Source organism: Temnothorax curvispinosus, unplaced genomic scaffold (genome assembly GCF_003070985.1).
Source record: "Temnothorax curvispinosus isolate PA1 unplaced genomic scaffold, ASM307098v1 QBEX01013686.1, whole genome shotgun sequence".
In the NCBI taxonomy this organism is placed as follows: Eukaryota; Metazoa; Arthropoda; class Insecta; order Hymenoptera; family Formicidae; genus Temnothorax; species Temnothorax curvispinosus.
This window is the reverse complement of record NW_020223466.1, coordinates 34,308-49,078: the sequence shown is the minus strand read 5'-3', so window position 1 is coordinate 49,078 and position 14,771 is coordinate 34,308. Positions and strand designations below refer to the sequence as shown.

Genomic DNA, 14,771 nt, shown 5'->3' with positions numbered 1-14,771 from the left:
ACATGTCTTATATTCTTTTATTATTTGATATGCCACGTAAAATAAATCGGTCGCACATATTTTACACATAATACATAATTCTTACAAAATGTTTCTAAGAGAGGCATATTTATTTTTTTATGCATGAGAAGCAAATCTCGTGTTTGAAGACTTTGAACTTATAATTTGAAGTCATCAGGTACAATGTACAAATTACAAAGAGCGGCACGCCGGCATCATCGCCATTCATCGCTCAGTCGCTCAGTGCGTTTCGGAACGTCAGCGTGGACGGTGGATTGGAGGTCCTATGCCATAACCTCACCCATGATACGCTGAAACGGAGGCTCCCTGTTCCGAGGAGGCAGAGAGTTTCCCCGATTCAAGAATGAGTCGCGTGGATTTGAAGGTCGTGTTACTCGGTAACGCGATGGTGGGAAAAACGAGTCTTATGGAACGATATGTGCACGACGCGTTTAACGGCGAAAGGCCCTATCAGAATGTAAGTACTTCGTTCGGTTATAACGCGCGTGTGTACGGGGAGCGTTCACGCTGTCCGGCGATCGACTTTTCTCCTTGATGTTCAAAAAGAAGGCACCTTTTCGCGTACTTGTGCGATTAAATAGACCGACCCGAATGACAATACTTCAATTTGAATTGCGCGTAAAAATTAAAGGGCCACGCCTGACAGCGTTTAATACTCCTGATACACGCTACATGGAAGAGACGATTCAACAAAAGAAATTTGTTGAGAGACAAAGGAAAGAGAAAAGTCGTAGTTATTTCCTTAGAATTCTTAGACCCTTCCCCGACAACGGGACCGTTCCTTTCAGCTGAACTCTGCGGCTTGAATTTTGTATATCTCAAATTAAATACGCGGACAGTGATAATATATCTGTGGGCGTCGTCAGTTACGATTTTATCAGCGCTGTTTTGAACACATCGATACGCGGAAGACGAAGAGTATCATGATTTAAAGTTATAATATTTTGTTTCAAGTTCTAATTCACACAGATAAAAGACTTTCGGAAGGAGAATTGTATGATCAATTTTTTAAAAGCGATTTGCAATTAACGCCGCTGACACAGTCGTGGATTTGGAACAAAAAAGAGGAGAAAGAGAAAAGTTGCAGAGACGTATTTTGCGAGAGAGAGAGGCACATATACGGTTAAAAGCTAAAAAGAACGGGCCCGCAGTCAATTTGCGAGCACTAACGTGGTACAATCTTGTTTCTCTTAGTCCGCAACATTGTGGAAAGAAAATTTATAAAAGTAACGTTGTTAAAGTTTGCACTGAGAATCGTCTGAACGGAAGGGAGGGCGTCATGTACCAATTAATGAATGCAGTTGAAATTATGCCGCAGACAATAGGCACTGTATTTGCGGCGAAGCGAGTGCAAGTGAACGATGTGACGCTTGTTTTGGGAATATGGGACACTGCGGGCAGTGAGAAGTAAGTATATTCAGTTTGCTATGTCGTGTTCCCACCTTGAAATTTCAAATAATAAAATACATAGTTATCTACATAGCTGGAAAAATACATAAGTTCATCGATAACTCTGTGCCGTTATTATTTAATTACCAGGTATGACGCAATGACCAGGACGTATTATCGTGGCGCCAAAGCTGCCATAGTGTGTTACGATATCACAAAGTCGAGTACATTCCAGAGGGCGAAGCACTGGGTCAGAGAACTCAGGAGCATCGAGGAGAATTGTAAGGTGTACCTGTGCGCCACCAAGAAGGATCTGTGCGACGAAGGTTTCGCGTCGGACGATCCGGACATGCAGAATGTCGTGGAGAGGTACGCGAGCGGCACGCAGACGAAGCTTTTCGTAACGTCTAGTAAAACGGGAGAGAACATAGGTAAAGGAATCATTACATTTATATCTGGCAAATGTCTCGTTTCGCCTATTTCATTTGCAAACGTATTTATATTGTATCTGTCCTTTACAGTCGAGTTGTTCAACGAAATCGTACAGGATTTCGCGTCTAATCCGGAAAATTTGCAGAAGATAGAAGAAGCGATTGTTCTAAGCAAAAAACCTGGGGAAAGGTACTGTTGCGCGACCTAACTAAATCAGTATTGATATTGTATTCTTTTACGGTTTTTTTTTTTTTATACTAGCTAATTTGATATTAAGAGATAGATATAAATGTAATAAAAATAGATTCCAATGTATTGTTAATGATCGATATGATATTGTTTTGCTCGGTGATTAGCAAGAGTTTAGAATTTTATACGCGTAATGTTGCCAGCGTAGCACAATGCAATCGCTTCGCAAACTTGATTCTGATTTTTCAGCAAATGGTGAATTTGTAAAAAAAAAAAAGAAGTGTATAAAACGTGCACATATTTTGTATAATTGAAAATACGATGCGCAATATACAATTGAGAAATGTTTCTGAACACGTGGTTCCTGATCATTTAGCTTTTAGCTGATTCTTCGCATTGTGAATGATTGTTCACAATCACATATGAATGCGATTATGAAATTGCTAATTATGAATTCATCCATATGTGATTATTAATCGCGAATTGTGATAAGATTCTCAGTGATAGAATCATGTTCTTGAATGTACATGGAATGTATAGTTTTTTCACATTTTTCCAAATCAAATTTCGAAGACTTTGTACTCATTACTATTACTGTATGTACACAACGATGCCTGATAACGCCGGCTTATTATTGCGATCATTCGCGCGCGTCGCGCTAAAACGCGATCATTCGTCATCAGCGATTCCCAGCGTGGGAAATAGCTCTCTTCTTCCGCAACGGCAAGAAGGAAAGAAGAAGGAAAAAATAGAGAAGAAGGCGAGCCCACCACGACGCGTTGCATTCATTTTGGACGAATGCTCCGCTTCGCAAATTTTTGTCCATTTTAACCAGCAAATGTTAAATAATATTATAAATACGATGTGATATATTGTCATTGTAGATGATAAATAAATATACATATATATCATCAAGCTAAAAAGTGATTACGAATTTTGAGACGGAATAAGTGCAGAGCAATGAAGCGCGCGGAACGCGGGCGACCTGCTTTACCGATCGACAATGACAGCGAGGCGGACGATAGCGCTTTTGAATTCTCGCCGCGACGTCGCGCCACCGTATCGAGCCGTGGTCGATGCGCGGTGCGGTTGCGCGGGCAGGAGACGCCATATTGAGAGAGGGTGTTGCGAGTGTCGATGTCGACCGAATGTGCGAGCTGCGGTGTTTACGCGGTTCCGGGTTGAAGGTTCCGTGATACGGGTTGCGCATCGATTCCGTGGCCGTTGCCTTGGTGCACGGTGCGTCGTGACACTTCGTGACGCGCGCGTGCCATCCGAGAGACCGGGCGTAGCGGCCGCTGTCATGAGCGGTAGCGACGGCGAGGACGGTCGACGCGAGAAGAGCACCGCCACCACCACCACCACCATCGTCACTGGGGAAAGCGGCACGGTCGGAGCGATGGGCGACGACGGCGGTCCAACCGCGACGGCGATCAAGCGACGCTGCAACGACGCTGCCGTCGCCGTCGGCGGTAGCAACGAGTCCGCGTGGACGACGACGCCGCGCCGGGGCACGGACGCGCCGAGCGACCACGAGAGCGGGGACGCCCGCGTGTTCCCCGCGGTCGCGGACTACGATCCCACCGGGGTACGTCGTCCTCTCGTTTTCTGCGCGGTTTTTTTTTTGTGCGAAAACCGAACGCGATGTGTGGTCGAACAAATTTCATTTCAATAACATAATTCTTGTATAATTTAGAGACCGTCGCTCGCCGAAATCTTTGTGAAAGATTCCACTGTTAACCTTCTTGGAGTAAAAAGTTTGCTCACATACACAGTCGGTTGCGACACTTTTCTCTGTTCGAGAATTTAATACATTGTTTATTAACGTTATAATTTTAATATCATATACGCACGGTATGTGGGTATAGTATTGTCAGCCTGGAAAATTGTTGTCAGAGATATCTCTATGGAGTAGACCGATGCATAGATGTTTCTCTAAGTTATATCGCAGCAGTTTTTCTTGTGCCAGTTGTTGGCTGCGTTCTGCTGATACTCCGCTAGCCTAGCAATCGTGAGCAGTCGCTCGTTTCCTCTTCTTTTAATCCATTGGGTCAAAGGAGAGGAAACGAGCGAAATCGAGCGACTGCTTACGATTGCTAGGCTAGCGGAGTATCGGCAGAACGCACCCATTCTGAAGTCCTAGCGGACTGAACCATGTTATTACTGTTTCGCAGAGACTTAAATGAAGCGACAGCTGACTAAATGAAACTTGTTAATAACAAAGAAAATTGTCTTGTTTATATAACAGAAATATATCACATTATTGTTACAGTCTTTTCAAAACAATTATGATAATATATACTTGGTACACACTTCTGTGATATGAACAGATATGCATAGGCCCAATCTATTTAGTAATCTTCAGACTAAGAATTAATAACAATTTTTCAATATTTACACCACAGAACAAAGATCTAGATTAATTTCACAAATTAAACGGTCAGCTCTTGCATAACTACTTCACTTGCGCAAATTCCATTGCGTAAATAAGTTTACTGAATACTTATTCGTAGTGTGGGACGACTGATCAGCGCGTGATCGACGCATTTATTAGAGGCGCAAGAGCGGCCGATGAAGATCGACGCAAGTCGTCTCTAGTAAGCACCGACGCGCTTGCCAAACTGTACTCCTCTGCGGCAGCTATGGACGGTCAGTCACGTCTCGGAAAGGAGTCATGTTCCTGTGATAATACAGCTGACTACAAAGCTAAACGGTAAAGACAACAATTAGAGTGTCATGCGAGAATGTGGGTATTAATTGAACGTGTCTTGCTTGTATGTGCAGAGATATGTTTAGAGAGGAGCTGCAGAAGGCTATGAACTTCCAAAATCTGTGGACAGAATTGCGGCAGTACATACGTACCGACTTTAACGTCGCTCTAGAAACGGCTCATATATTTGAGTCGCTGCAATCTCGTGACAGATACACCACGGATATGCACAACACTGTTATCCAGTAAGAAACTTCTACGTATTGAAATTCTCTGCGCCATTATTGTTGAACCGGACCGTCGCGTAACAGTGTCTCTTGGTTCCAGATTATGCAAAAGAGATTCCCATCAACTTTTCATGAGATTAGTGAGCCAGGCGCAAGAGTTTGTGATAGAAGTAAAAATCCGTTTATTCGCTCTTCTACACGATCGTAGCGTGAATTTAGCTGAAATTTTTCTCACTGGTTAGTACTACGTTTCGTAAGCAAAAACAATTTCAAAATATATATTATGATATAAGATTTATTTGGATTTTTCACGATATAGGTCTCTTGAATGACTACGACGCTCTCGTATCGACAGCACTTTTAATTTCTGAATTAGTAAAACCGTTAAAGAAGTGCCTCAACTTTAATTTGACGTGGGACTGCTTCATCAAAAAGTTATATCAGATTTATGTATATAATGACGCTTTAGTGCAAAACAATTTACCTACATTTATTGGCCAGGTAAAATGCTATATTTTCTGAAGAAATGTCCAGTGGCGTTTGCGACTTGGTAAATCTAAACGTGCGCGCATGAATTTGCAGCTGAGGAAACTTCTGCCGTTGAAAGGTTCCAAATATCAAGCTCTTGTTCATAGATATTTATCTTTCGACGATGAGATGACGAGAATCGGTAATTTGTGGCCTGAAACAGAGCCATGGATGGATAAATATAAGTAAGTTGAAGGATATTATGCTGTTTACGTTATTATTTTGAACAACTCGGCGGAGTTAAATGGCGGAAGATAAAAAAATAGGGTTGTACAAGCAAAGTGTGGTTTTAGTGCAGAACAAGCCGTTCGTATGACGAGACTTAGACAAATTAGAGAAGCTTGGGAATTGTTCACGGCAACACGTAAATTTATGGAGCGCAGCATGTTAAACAAAACATCTGATATCGGAAAGTAAGATATGCACGTGTACCCAAAATTCTGAAAAAAACTTTTTTATGATTTTCTTTAATCTATTGCGACCAATATTATTAGTGAAATGCAAGAGATCCACGGACAGTTTTCGTCGCTCATCGCACATACATCTGGAAGCGACAGTCCACCTCTAAGTCCCGTATTGGACTTTAGTTCGGATTCCATAGCTATGCCATCGAGCATAGAAATAGTTCAAATATTGTTAGATGATTGGAATAAAGCTCAGCATCAAAAGTTAGCGGACATAGCCGGAGCATTGACCGCAACCGAGGTGGATGCCGCTGGACAAGGTGATTCTAACTGTTATGATTATACACGTGCAACGTGTCAGTTGGCGCAATACGCTATCAGATCGGTGAGGTACGTCATACGAATACATGAATTGTATATTTCGAGTTTTATTAACTTTTGTAACATGTTAAATGTTCTGACTTGTTTTAGGACTCACAGTGACATCTCTGGCGATACGGAGAATGGGCTTGAGAATGGAAAAGGATGCGAATGTTATACATGCAATGAAACTGGAATAGACCATACGGTAAAGTATTATATTTCAAGTCTTATTAATTTATTAATGACCGTTGTTTATTTTTCCATATTTTTTTAACTCATATTCTTTTTCCAATTTATTAATGTAAAACTAAGTTAAAATATATTATCTAACATCAGTCTGAGAATACAAATTTTTAGACCAAATAAAAATAATTATTATAATGTGTATAATTTTTTATTATGATTTTACTTTGTATAAAACTTCTCTTGAAAATAATTTACACTGACAGATGACAATACATTTTTTTGTAGGATACACATAAAGACAAAAATGTCGAAAAGGACGAGATAAATTCTTTTCCATCCCTTAGTAATGGGTTTCCAGGTAAGCAAATATAAATTAATAATGAAAAGAGGTGTCTCAGAAAGATAAAAAATAGATAAACGTGTTTTTAGAAATACCTGAAAGTTGTACAGCGACGCAAGTTAAGAAGAAACTAGATAATTTGAATGACGAGGACAAAAAGAAGAAAGAGCCAGGTACGGCTTGTGATACTTTGCACAAATATACCGCCTCGAAAACACCCGAGTCGGAACCTTGTTTGTGTGTTTATCAACACGCGCAAGAAATAGCGGAAAGGAAAAAGGAAATTCTAGAAAGTCCGCCCTGTCCTTGTCTGTTGAATTCGAAACGCAAGTGGGACATATGCCCTTGCTTGCCTAAATGTAAGCGATTTAACAGATTTTTGTCGGATTTTTACTTAGCCAACCAATTAAAATTATGTCAATCGAATGATATAATGTATCGAAAAACAGCCATACCTGAAACGGTCGTACCGAATGGTCGTCCCAAAGCGACGTCACCGACTTCCGTTACAAAGGCTAATCCAGAGCCGAGCCAAAAGCCTGCTGTAAAGACTGGTTCCACGCAATCTGCCCAAACCCAAACCCAAACGAGGCATTCTACAACGCAAACTCACAATCACAGCATGCATCAGGGTAGGTGTAAGTAGCGAGTCGTTCCTACGTCGCATAGTCGTTACGTCTCGATCTTAATCTCTTTTCCTGCGTCTCTGTCACATTTATTATGTGCGCACGTTCGTGTACATCTTTTCTTCACGCAACCATAGGTAACACTCATTCGCACGCCCACGGACCGCTGCCGGATCTGACGAAAAGCACAGGTCCATGCTCTCACCCCAGACTTCGTCCACTTAATCATACACCGCATGCGTGCCACAAGCAAGCCAACGTCGAACATATCAAGAGAATGTCGTGTAACGATTGTTAGTAAACATATATTGTGTATATCCTCTAAAGATTTATTTATTATGTATGCTTACATTTTAATCTTGTATTTGTTTCAGTGAGTTCAGGAGATGGAGACTGTTCGGATTCAGGGAGCAGTCAAGGGGACTCGTGCTCCACTAGTAGCTCCGCGCAGAGAGATGCCAATGTGAGACACTGTGACTGTTGCTACTGTGAGGTCTTTGGTCACGGGATGGTGAGAGTTGGATCTTTTAAAAAATCGCGTTTATTCGACTCGAAGAAGTGGCGATTAATGAGCGCGTTATTTTTAGCCGTCGGTCGCGCCGGTGAGTCGAAACTATAAGGAAATGCGGGAACGATTGCGACAACTTCTGACGAAGAAAAAGGCGAAAAAGTGCAAGACCGTCGCAGCTGGTTGCAGCCCGCAGAAAAGTCCGTCGGAATCGTCGATTCCTAACGCCAACTCCGAAGCCAAAACCGCGACAAATTCGATTCTTAGATCGAATACTCCAATTTCGACGATGTCCACGGTCCAATACGATCAACGAGATCAGCGAGATTTGGAGGAATTGTTAGAGTTCATCGAAGGTAATCAAAGCGGGAAGAAAGACAACAAGAAGGCCGAAAAGAAAGCGAGGCAGAAACAACGAAAGGTTTGTTCAAGTACAAATTATGCTACGCTATGTTTCGTATTCAATTTTAGATTGCTTTATAATTATATGTTGATTCTTTTGACAGCTTGAAGAAAAATTAAAAAAGGACAGACAAGAAGCAGAGAGACAAAAGTTAATAGAATTACAAAAAAAGACACCAGAGGTGACGATCACTGTTGTCGACCCTCAAAAGCCCATACCTCAAAGATTATTGCCTCAATGTAATTTACCGGAAGTTTCCATTTTACCAACGTCGCCACCGGTATCTGTACCCACGATAAAACAGTTGAACAATAGAAAGAAAGATAAGCAAGAAGTTTGTAGCAATAATAGTAATAACTGCGGCAGTAATAGTATTACTAATTTGAGTAACAAGACGAAGACTGCGAATTCAAACGCAAAAAATAAGAGTATTAATAGCACGGAAAAGTGTGAAGTGCGGAATACGAATTCTAGCCAAGGGAATAAGAATAACGCGAAAAATGATAAAGTTGATAGCAATAAAGGCGGTAAGCCACCAGCAAGTATTAATAATATTACGTGTACGAAAAACAGTTCGAGTAATAATGCAAGTAAGTTAGCCAACGTCGATTTACTCGATAAGAAGTTGACGAAGAAGGAGAGGAAAAAATTAAAGAAGGAAATGCAGAAATTGGAAGAGACGAAGGCAAGGGAGACCGAAAGTGCAGCACATACAGAATCTCAACCGCAAATAGTTACTATTAGGAGAGAAATAAATTCGAGCAGTGCTGAACCTACAGTCACGATCACGCTGAAAGGCCAAACCCCGGCCGAGGATAAGGTTTTATTTACGTTGGTGAATGGACAGACTAAAGAACCTTCTCACAAGTCGGAGCAAGAACAAAACCAAAGTAACAGTAGAAAAAAGAAAAAGGTCAAAGCGATTAACAATAGTAATCCCTTGCAACAGGGAAATAAGTTACAGCAATCGAATAATTCGAAGCAACAGACTCAAACTAAAGCCAACGACGGTAAGAATTTGAAGCAACAAGCGAATAACGACAAGTCGAAAAGTGGTAAACAGATGGACGAGAGGAAAGTCCAACAGCAGAGCGTCAACGAGGTCAAAAGTTCTAAATCGAAGAAAGATAAAAGAAATACAGAGAACAAGGAGAACGTGTTGCAACAGCAAAATACAGTGAACAAGGGTAAGAATCAACAAAACGCGACTAACAAGAAGCAGAATAAAGCGAGTACTCCTCCTCAGACGCCGGTGTCGCAGAAGCAGCAGCAGCAGCAGCAGCAGCAGCAGCAGAACCAGATTATAAGCGAATCCGCGATTAGTAAGAAAGCAAAGAAGCAGCAACAGCAGCAACAAGATAAAAATCCACAATCGAACACCAGTAAAAGCAATAAAAGTAATAATAACGCGAATAATAAGAGCGTATCGAGTAAGAGCGATTCTCAAAAGAGTACTAATGTAAATAAAACGAATCAAACTACCGTAAGTAAGCAACGTGCGCCCACGGAGGTCCAAAATACGTGTTCCGAACGAGTTGGTTCGCCGTCGCTTAGTAGCCAGTTTAAGGATATCGGGCCGAACTCCAAGATCAACATCGAAAATCTCAAGTTACCTCCGGGCATCACGATCACGAAGGTTGACGCACCACCGAAACCGCTTCCAATCAAAACGGCTCCTTTGCCGAAACCAGTGAATCCGCCCAAGCAAACTACTATCATCGCCGCGCCGATGAGCGGCGTTCAGTCGAGCTACGCGAGTCCGCAGGCAGGTGGAAATGTCATAGTGGTGGACACGGGCAAGCTCAAGCAAGATCTACTGCCAAAAGCCAATGAGAAAGGTAAATTGATATTGGTATAGATAAACTGAGATAAAATTTCGTTGTGGATAAGAATTTAGTAGTCTTTATTCGAATTTGCGATATCTAAATATATTGAAATTTTCCAGAAAAGTAAACATATTTATCTGTTTAGGAAATGAGTCTGAAAACAGAAACAATTGTGATAAATAAGAACAGATTTTTGTATCGTATTTACTCTTTTTAATCTGAAAGCTATTTTATCTAGCACGATATTTGTGCAATAGAAACAAACGAGTACGTGAAGAGTTGATAAAATTCTTCAAACAATTAAATTTATTAACAATCACTGGGGGGGGGGGGGACTTATAGTTGCCTTCAAAAATCATAAATTTCTAAATAGAGAATGTTTGTCTTTCAGTTTCTGTTTGTATAATTCTTATTAGTGATTCAAACGAGTAATTTTTCGTTTTTCCTTATATAGATTCTCAGCCTCAAAATACGACTACCGGTAAAAAGAAGAAGAAGAAAAATAAGAATTCAGCCAATTCGGGCAACACGGCAGCCCCGTCGCCGGTGCAAAATAGCGACACGTTCGTGAGCGACCACGCGATAGACGAGCCGGCGAGGATACTGCACAACCCCGGGACGAACATGGTGACCATCAGGAACCCGTCGTTCGGACCGATGAAGGTGCCGCCGACGCAACAGGCTGCGATCATTAAAGTTTCGGAGAACGGCATGGTGACGATCCGAAGTCCGGCTTTGCAGCAGGCGATCAATGCGGGCTTGACGTCACCACCTAAGCCGGATTACATAGTCAAGGGCGATCTATCGTCGGCGGGCAGAACGACGACGACCGATTGCGGTCAGCTGAGCGTGAAACACGCGAACGGCGTCATATCGTCGAGCCTGGCGGAATTGCGCAGCCGATTGAGCGCGCAGCCGGATTGCGCGTCGTCCTTGTCCGAGCTCGCCAACATCCAGATCAGCCAGATGACGAATGGCCAACCGATACCGGAGAACGGCATCAATCTCAAGGGTACCAGCGTAACCCTGACGAAGGTGAGACCCGAGATAACGGGGAATATGGAGGACGCGCGGCAGGTATCGGCAAAATGCGCCGCGGCGAAGGAAGCGGCGATGAACGCCGCCTCGGCCAACAACAACAGTGGCGGCGGCGGTGGCGGCGGAAAGAGCAAGAAAAAGAAAAAACGCGGAAGCGGCACGGGGCAGTGCGGAGATGACTTGGACCTCGTTGGTGAGAAACAACAATAATCAGACTTTAACATGTAAATCTGCTTCTTTCATTTTGTTTGTTTTTCTTTAACACATTATACATTACACAAATACATTGTACAGGCACGCATTCTCCTCGGGTTGTTACTCACGCTTGCAACGGCTAGATCTTTCTTTCCTTTATGAAGGAAACTATCCATACGTATCTCTCTTGGAGGCTCGTAGGCTTATCGCACTAAGGACGATCTTTTTTTCCCCTTTTATTCCGTGCCGTCAGGAGAGGGCACTGCACCGCGTTAGGATGCCGCGTCGTCTGCTATATAGGTCAAAAGATATTTTTGAGACACCAAATCAAGTATTCTTGAATGAAAGAGAGAAAGAATGGAAAAGAGAAAAAGATACTTTCGAGAGTTGGCTACCGCGAATTTCTTGTGGCAATCGCTTTAAAAAGGCAAATGATCATCCTCTTTTTTTTTCAGTTCCACGCGAGATTCGTTCCGACAATTCGAATCGCTTTGTTCTTTTCTTGAAAGCGCAAAGTTAAGTGTCTCTGGATTAGGTGCGAATTCTTGGCGGTCCTTGTTTTCTTTTCCACTCGAATGCAGAACGCGAGGCAGTGTCGTCTCGATAAGACGCCGTACAAATGTATATGAACCGAGAGCGCGTGACGATGGAAAGAGAGAGAGGGGGAGGGGGAGCATACACAATACAAGATTATTTCAAACCGGGGACCGAATACCGAAAATAATTTCACCGACGACTGTGGTGTGTACCGGGTATCTTTATTTTGATAAAACTACAATTAGGAACGTGTGATTATACCGGATTATTTAATTATAGTATATTGGATAATGAGAATGTTCCGAATTTATTCAAGTTATAATTGTCTAGTTTTTTTTTTATATATCAAGAATCTATTACAGTCTGAGAGATCTGACAGTATCGAATTATATCGGTATTATAATACTGGTATTATCGAAACATTATCTCCATACCATTATGTACCGATATGGAATATTTATATTGAGATTAGTTTTCATTATATAAAATGACATAACAAAAGATACAATATGTAACATACACATATATATATATACATACATATATATAACCGTGTATATGTGTATATAACCGAAAAATATACCGGTATATAATTGATATTTTTGTTATATCTTTTACAATCTCTGCTTTAAACGCGATCGACGGACGAAAAATAAATGGACAAATTGCTCGACTCCATTTATATTGACCATGACAATATAGGGATCGTCTCATTGAATGATACACGAATGTGATAGTATACTTAGTATACGATGTTTTTTTTAATATGCTGATGACATTAAATAAATGAGCAAGCTACTTTTTTTCAATGTTATACTCTCTTTTCCCCTTTGTCGGAGCAGAAATACGTTTCCCGAAATGCTGCATGAGTATGGGTAGTCACACTCATTGTCTTTTCTTATTCTTCTTTTTCTCTTTCATTTAACATGTTAAAAATTACTTCATTGCCTTGCAATAAATGTAGAGAAGACAAGAAAAAGAAGCGATCCGGGACGAATTTCCCGGGACAAAACAATTTTTCGAGCAGTATCTTATTAATTGTAACAACGAAGAAAGTTAGGAAAGATTCAAATGAGCATTAACAACTGTACTTGTAATGAGAGAGAAACATAATAATGATTCTGCGAGAGGAATTTGCAAACTCGACACGGATGTCTCATTGATTTTGTGTTGCTCCGCGAATGCATGGCCCATTATCTGGACGATATCCAAGATATTCGTCAAACACACGTTGACATAATTGTTCTTTTTTTCTCGTCTCTTTATACTTCTACCCATACCCACACAGTGGACAAGAGAGAGTGAGAGAGAGTGAGAGAGAGAGAGGGAGAGAGAGAGGGAGAGAAAGAGAGGGAGAGAGAAGTAATGCACAGCAGATTTTACCAATCATTGCCGCGCTCGCAGGCGGGCTGTCGGTGTATCCAGTATTCAGAACGTGTCTTTTACAGAGGTATTCACGCCCAAAGCTATAGAGAACGACGAGGAGATGGACGATGATGAACGCGAGCTGGAGGCCTTCAAGCGGTTCTGCCTGCAATCGGTGCCGCCGCTGCACAAGGAGAAGGTCAATCTGAATATCAAGGACATCGTGCTGAAGAAGAAATCATCGTCGTCCTCGTCGTCATCGTCCTCATCAACGTCGTCGTCATCTTCGTCGTCGTCGTCGTCGTCATCGTCGGCGGCGGCGGCGGCAGCAGCGACCGCTGTAATAGCGGCCAATTGATTTGTATAATGATTCGCATAATGACTCGCATAATTCTGCGTTTACCATCCGCATGCTCTCTGGCACGCGATTACTGCCATTTTTCGGTGATCCGACGCGCGGTCTAGAATGCGATTGCATCGCAAACGACTCGCGTGTTTTTGTCGACATCGTCGTCGTCATCGATTCCAGGTTTTTACAGAAAGACAAGTATGTAATGCCTTTGTAGATGAATATTTAAATGTTAGCGTTATTAGAGCGAAGAAACGGAGGGTATAGGAGCTCTGACGACGGAATGATCGTATAACGATCGGACGGCGTCATTGTATATGTATATCGTTAAATGTAATTAGGGATGTAAGTTTTTCCTCACGGAACGACGAAGTTTCTCTCGCGAGAAGCGTCGTTTCGAAGCGTCGTCCTCCTGGAGGGGGTCAACGGCACACTTGTAAAAATTCGATCTCGCCGGACACTTTAGGGATATAAGGCACGGTTGTAAAGTTTAAATGCGACAATGTTCTCGCAGCTCTGCGAGGTCTCGCACCGGCGAAGGTCAGAGAACTCTTGCGCGACTCGACGCAGATACACACACACGGATGTGCGTGATGATAGACGGATGGACGTAGACATTGTCCTCTTCCTTTCTTTTCTTTTTTTTTCCCCGCGATAAAAGTAGTTGCGCGTTTCTATCTACTTAGAGCGTCTATGTATCATCTTTATGTGTCTCTGTATCTACAATTCTATATTCTCCTTGTAGGAGTAGCCTGTAATCGTATAAGTAGTCTATACACTAGCATAGGACGCACACCGAAAAGGTTTATATATATATACATAAATTATATATATAAAATTCAAATGTACGTCACAATGTTTCTTATTGTATTGTAATTAAAGTACTTTTTTATACGGTAAACAAGACTAGTCGTGTGTGGGGCGACACAGTCCATTCTTTTCAGTGTATATAAACTTTATCCCCATATACACTCTTCGAAAAGAAAATAAGTACATTATACATATGTGTATATGTATATACACATCACTCCTATGCTACGTAACATTATTAGTTTATCACGTTTTCATTGTATCGGTTTCTTTCTAAAAAAAAAATTGTTTATTCAAAAAAAATTTGAATTAGGATTAATAGGAA

General features: G+C 41.7%; 2 protein-coding genes across 5 annotated transcripts; both read left to right on the top strand.

The window, feature by feature from the left end:
- The first annotated feature begins 232 nt into the window (after positions 1 to 232).
- On the top strand, positions 233 to 2,942 carry LOC112463800 (ras-related protein Rab-24-like). Of its 4 annotated transcripts, none has more exons than XM_025030381.1 (4): positions 233 to 478; positions 1,340 to 1,428; positions 1,561 to 1,841; positions 1,932 to 2,942. In XM_025030381.1, exons 1-4 carry the CDS (start codon positions 365 to 367, stop codon positions 2,048 to 2,050), a joined length of 603 nt encoding a protein of 200 aa, XP_024886149.1. In that variant the 5' UTR covers positions 233 to 364; the 3' UTR covers positions 2,051 to 2,942. The 4 variants fall into 4 exon arrangements, with proteins under 4 accessions (XP_024886149.1, XP_024886148.1, XP_024886150.1 ...); XM_025030380.1 differs by having other exon boundaries at positions 1,216 to 1,428; XM_025030382.1 differs by having other exon boundaries at positions 389 to 478; positions 1,263 to 1,428.
- A 72-nt stretch (positions 2,943 to 3,014) lies between these two features.
- LOC112463799 lies at positions 3,015 to 14,537 on the top strand. The gene is made up of 18 exons (XM_025030378.1): positions 3,015 to 3,619; positions 4,545 to 4,744; positions 4,816 to 4,986; positions 5,069 to 5,205; positions 5,288 to 5,469; positions 5,551 to 5,681; positions 5,790 to 5,909; positions 5,991 to 6,290; positions 6,372 to 6,468; positions 6,735 to 6,807; positions 6,879 to 7,148; positions 7,239 to 7,427; positions 7,553 to 7,708; positions 7,790 to 7,926; positions 8,003 to 8,344; positions 8,430 to 10,164; positions 10,607 to 11,383; positions 13,371 to 14,537. The coding sequence occupies exons 1-18, from the start codon at positions 3,035 to 3,037 to the stop codon at positions 13,643 to 13,645; spliced, it is 5,877 nt and encodes a 1,958-aa protein (XP_024886146.1). The 5' UTR covers positions 3,015 to 3,034; the 3' UTR covers positions 13,646 to 14,537.
- Positions 14,538 to 14,771: the final 234 nt, after the last annotated feature.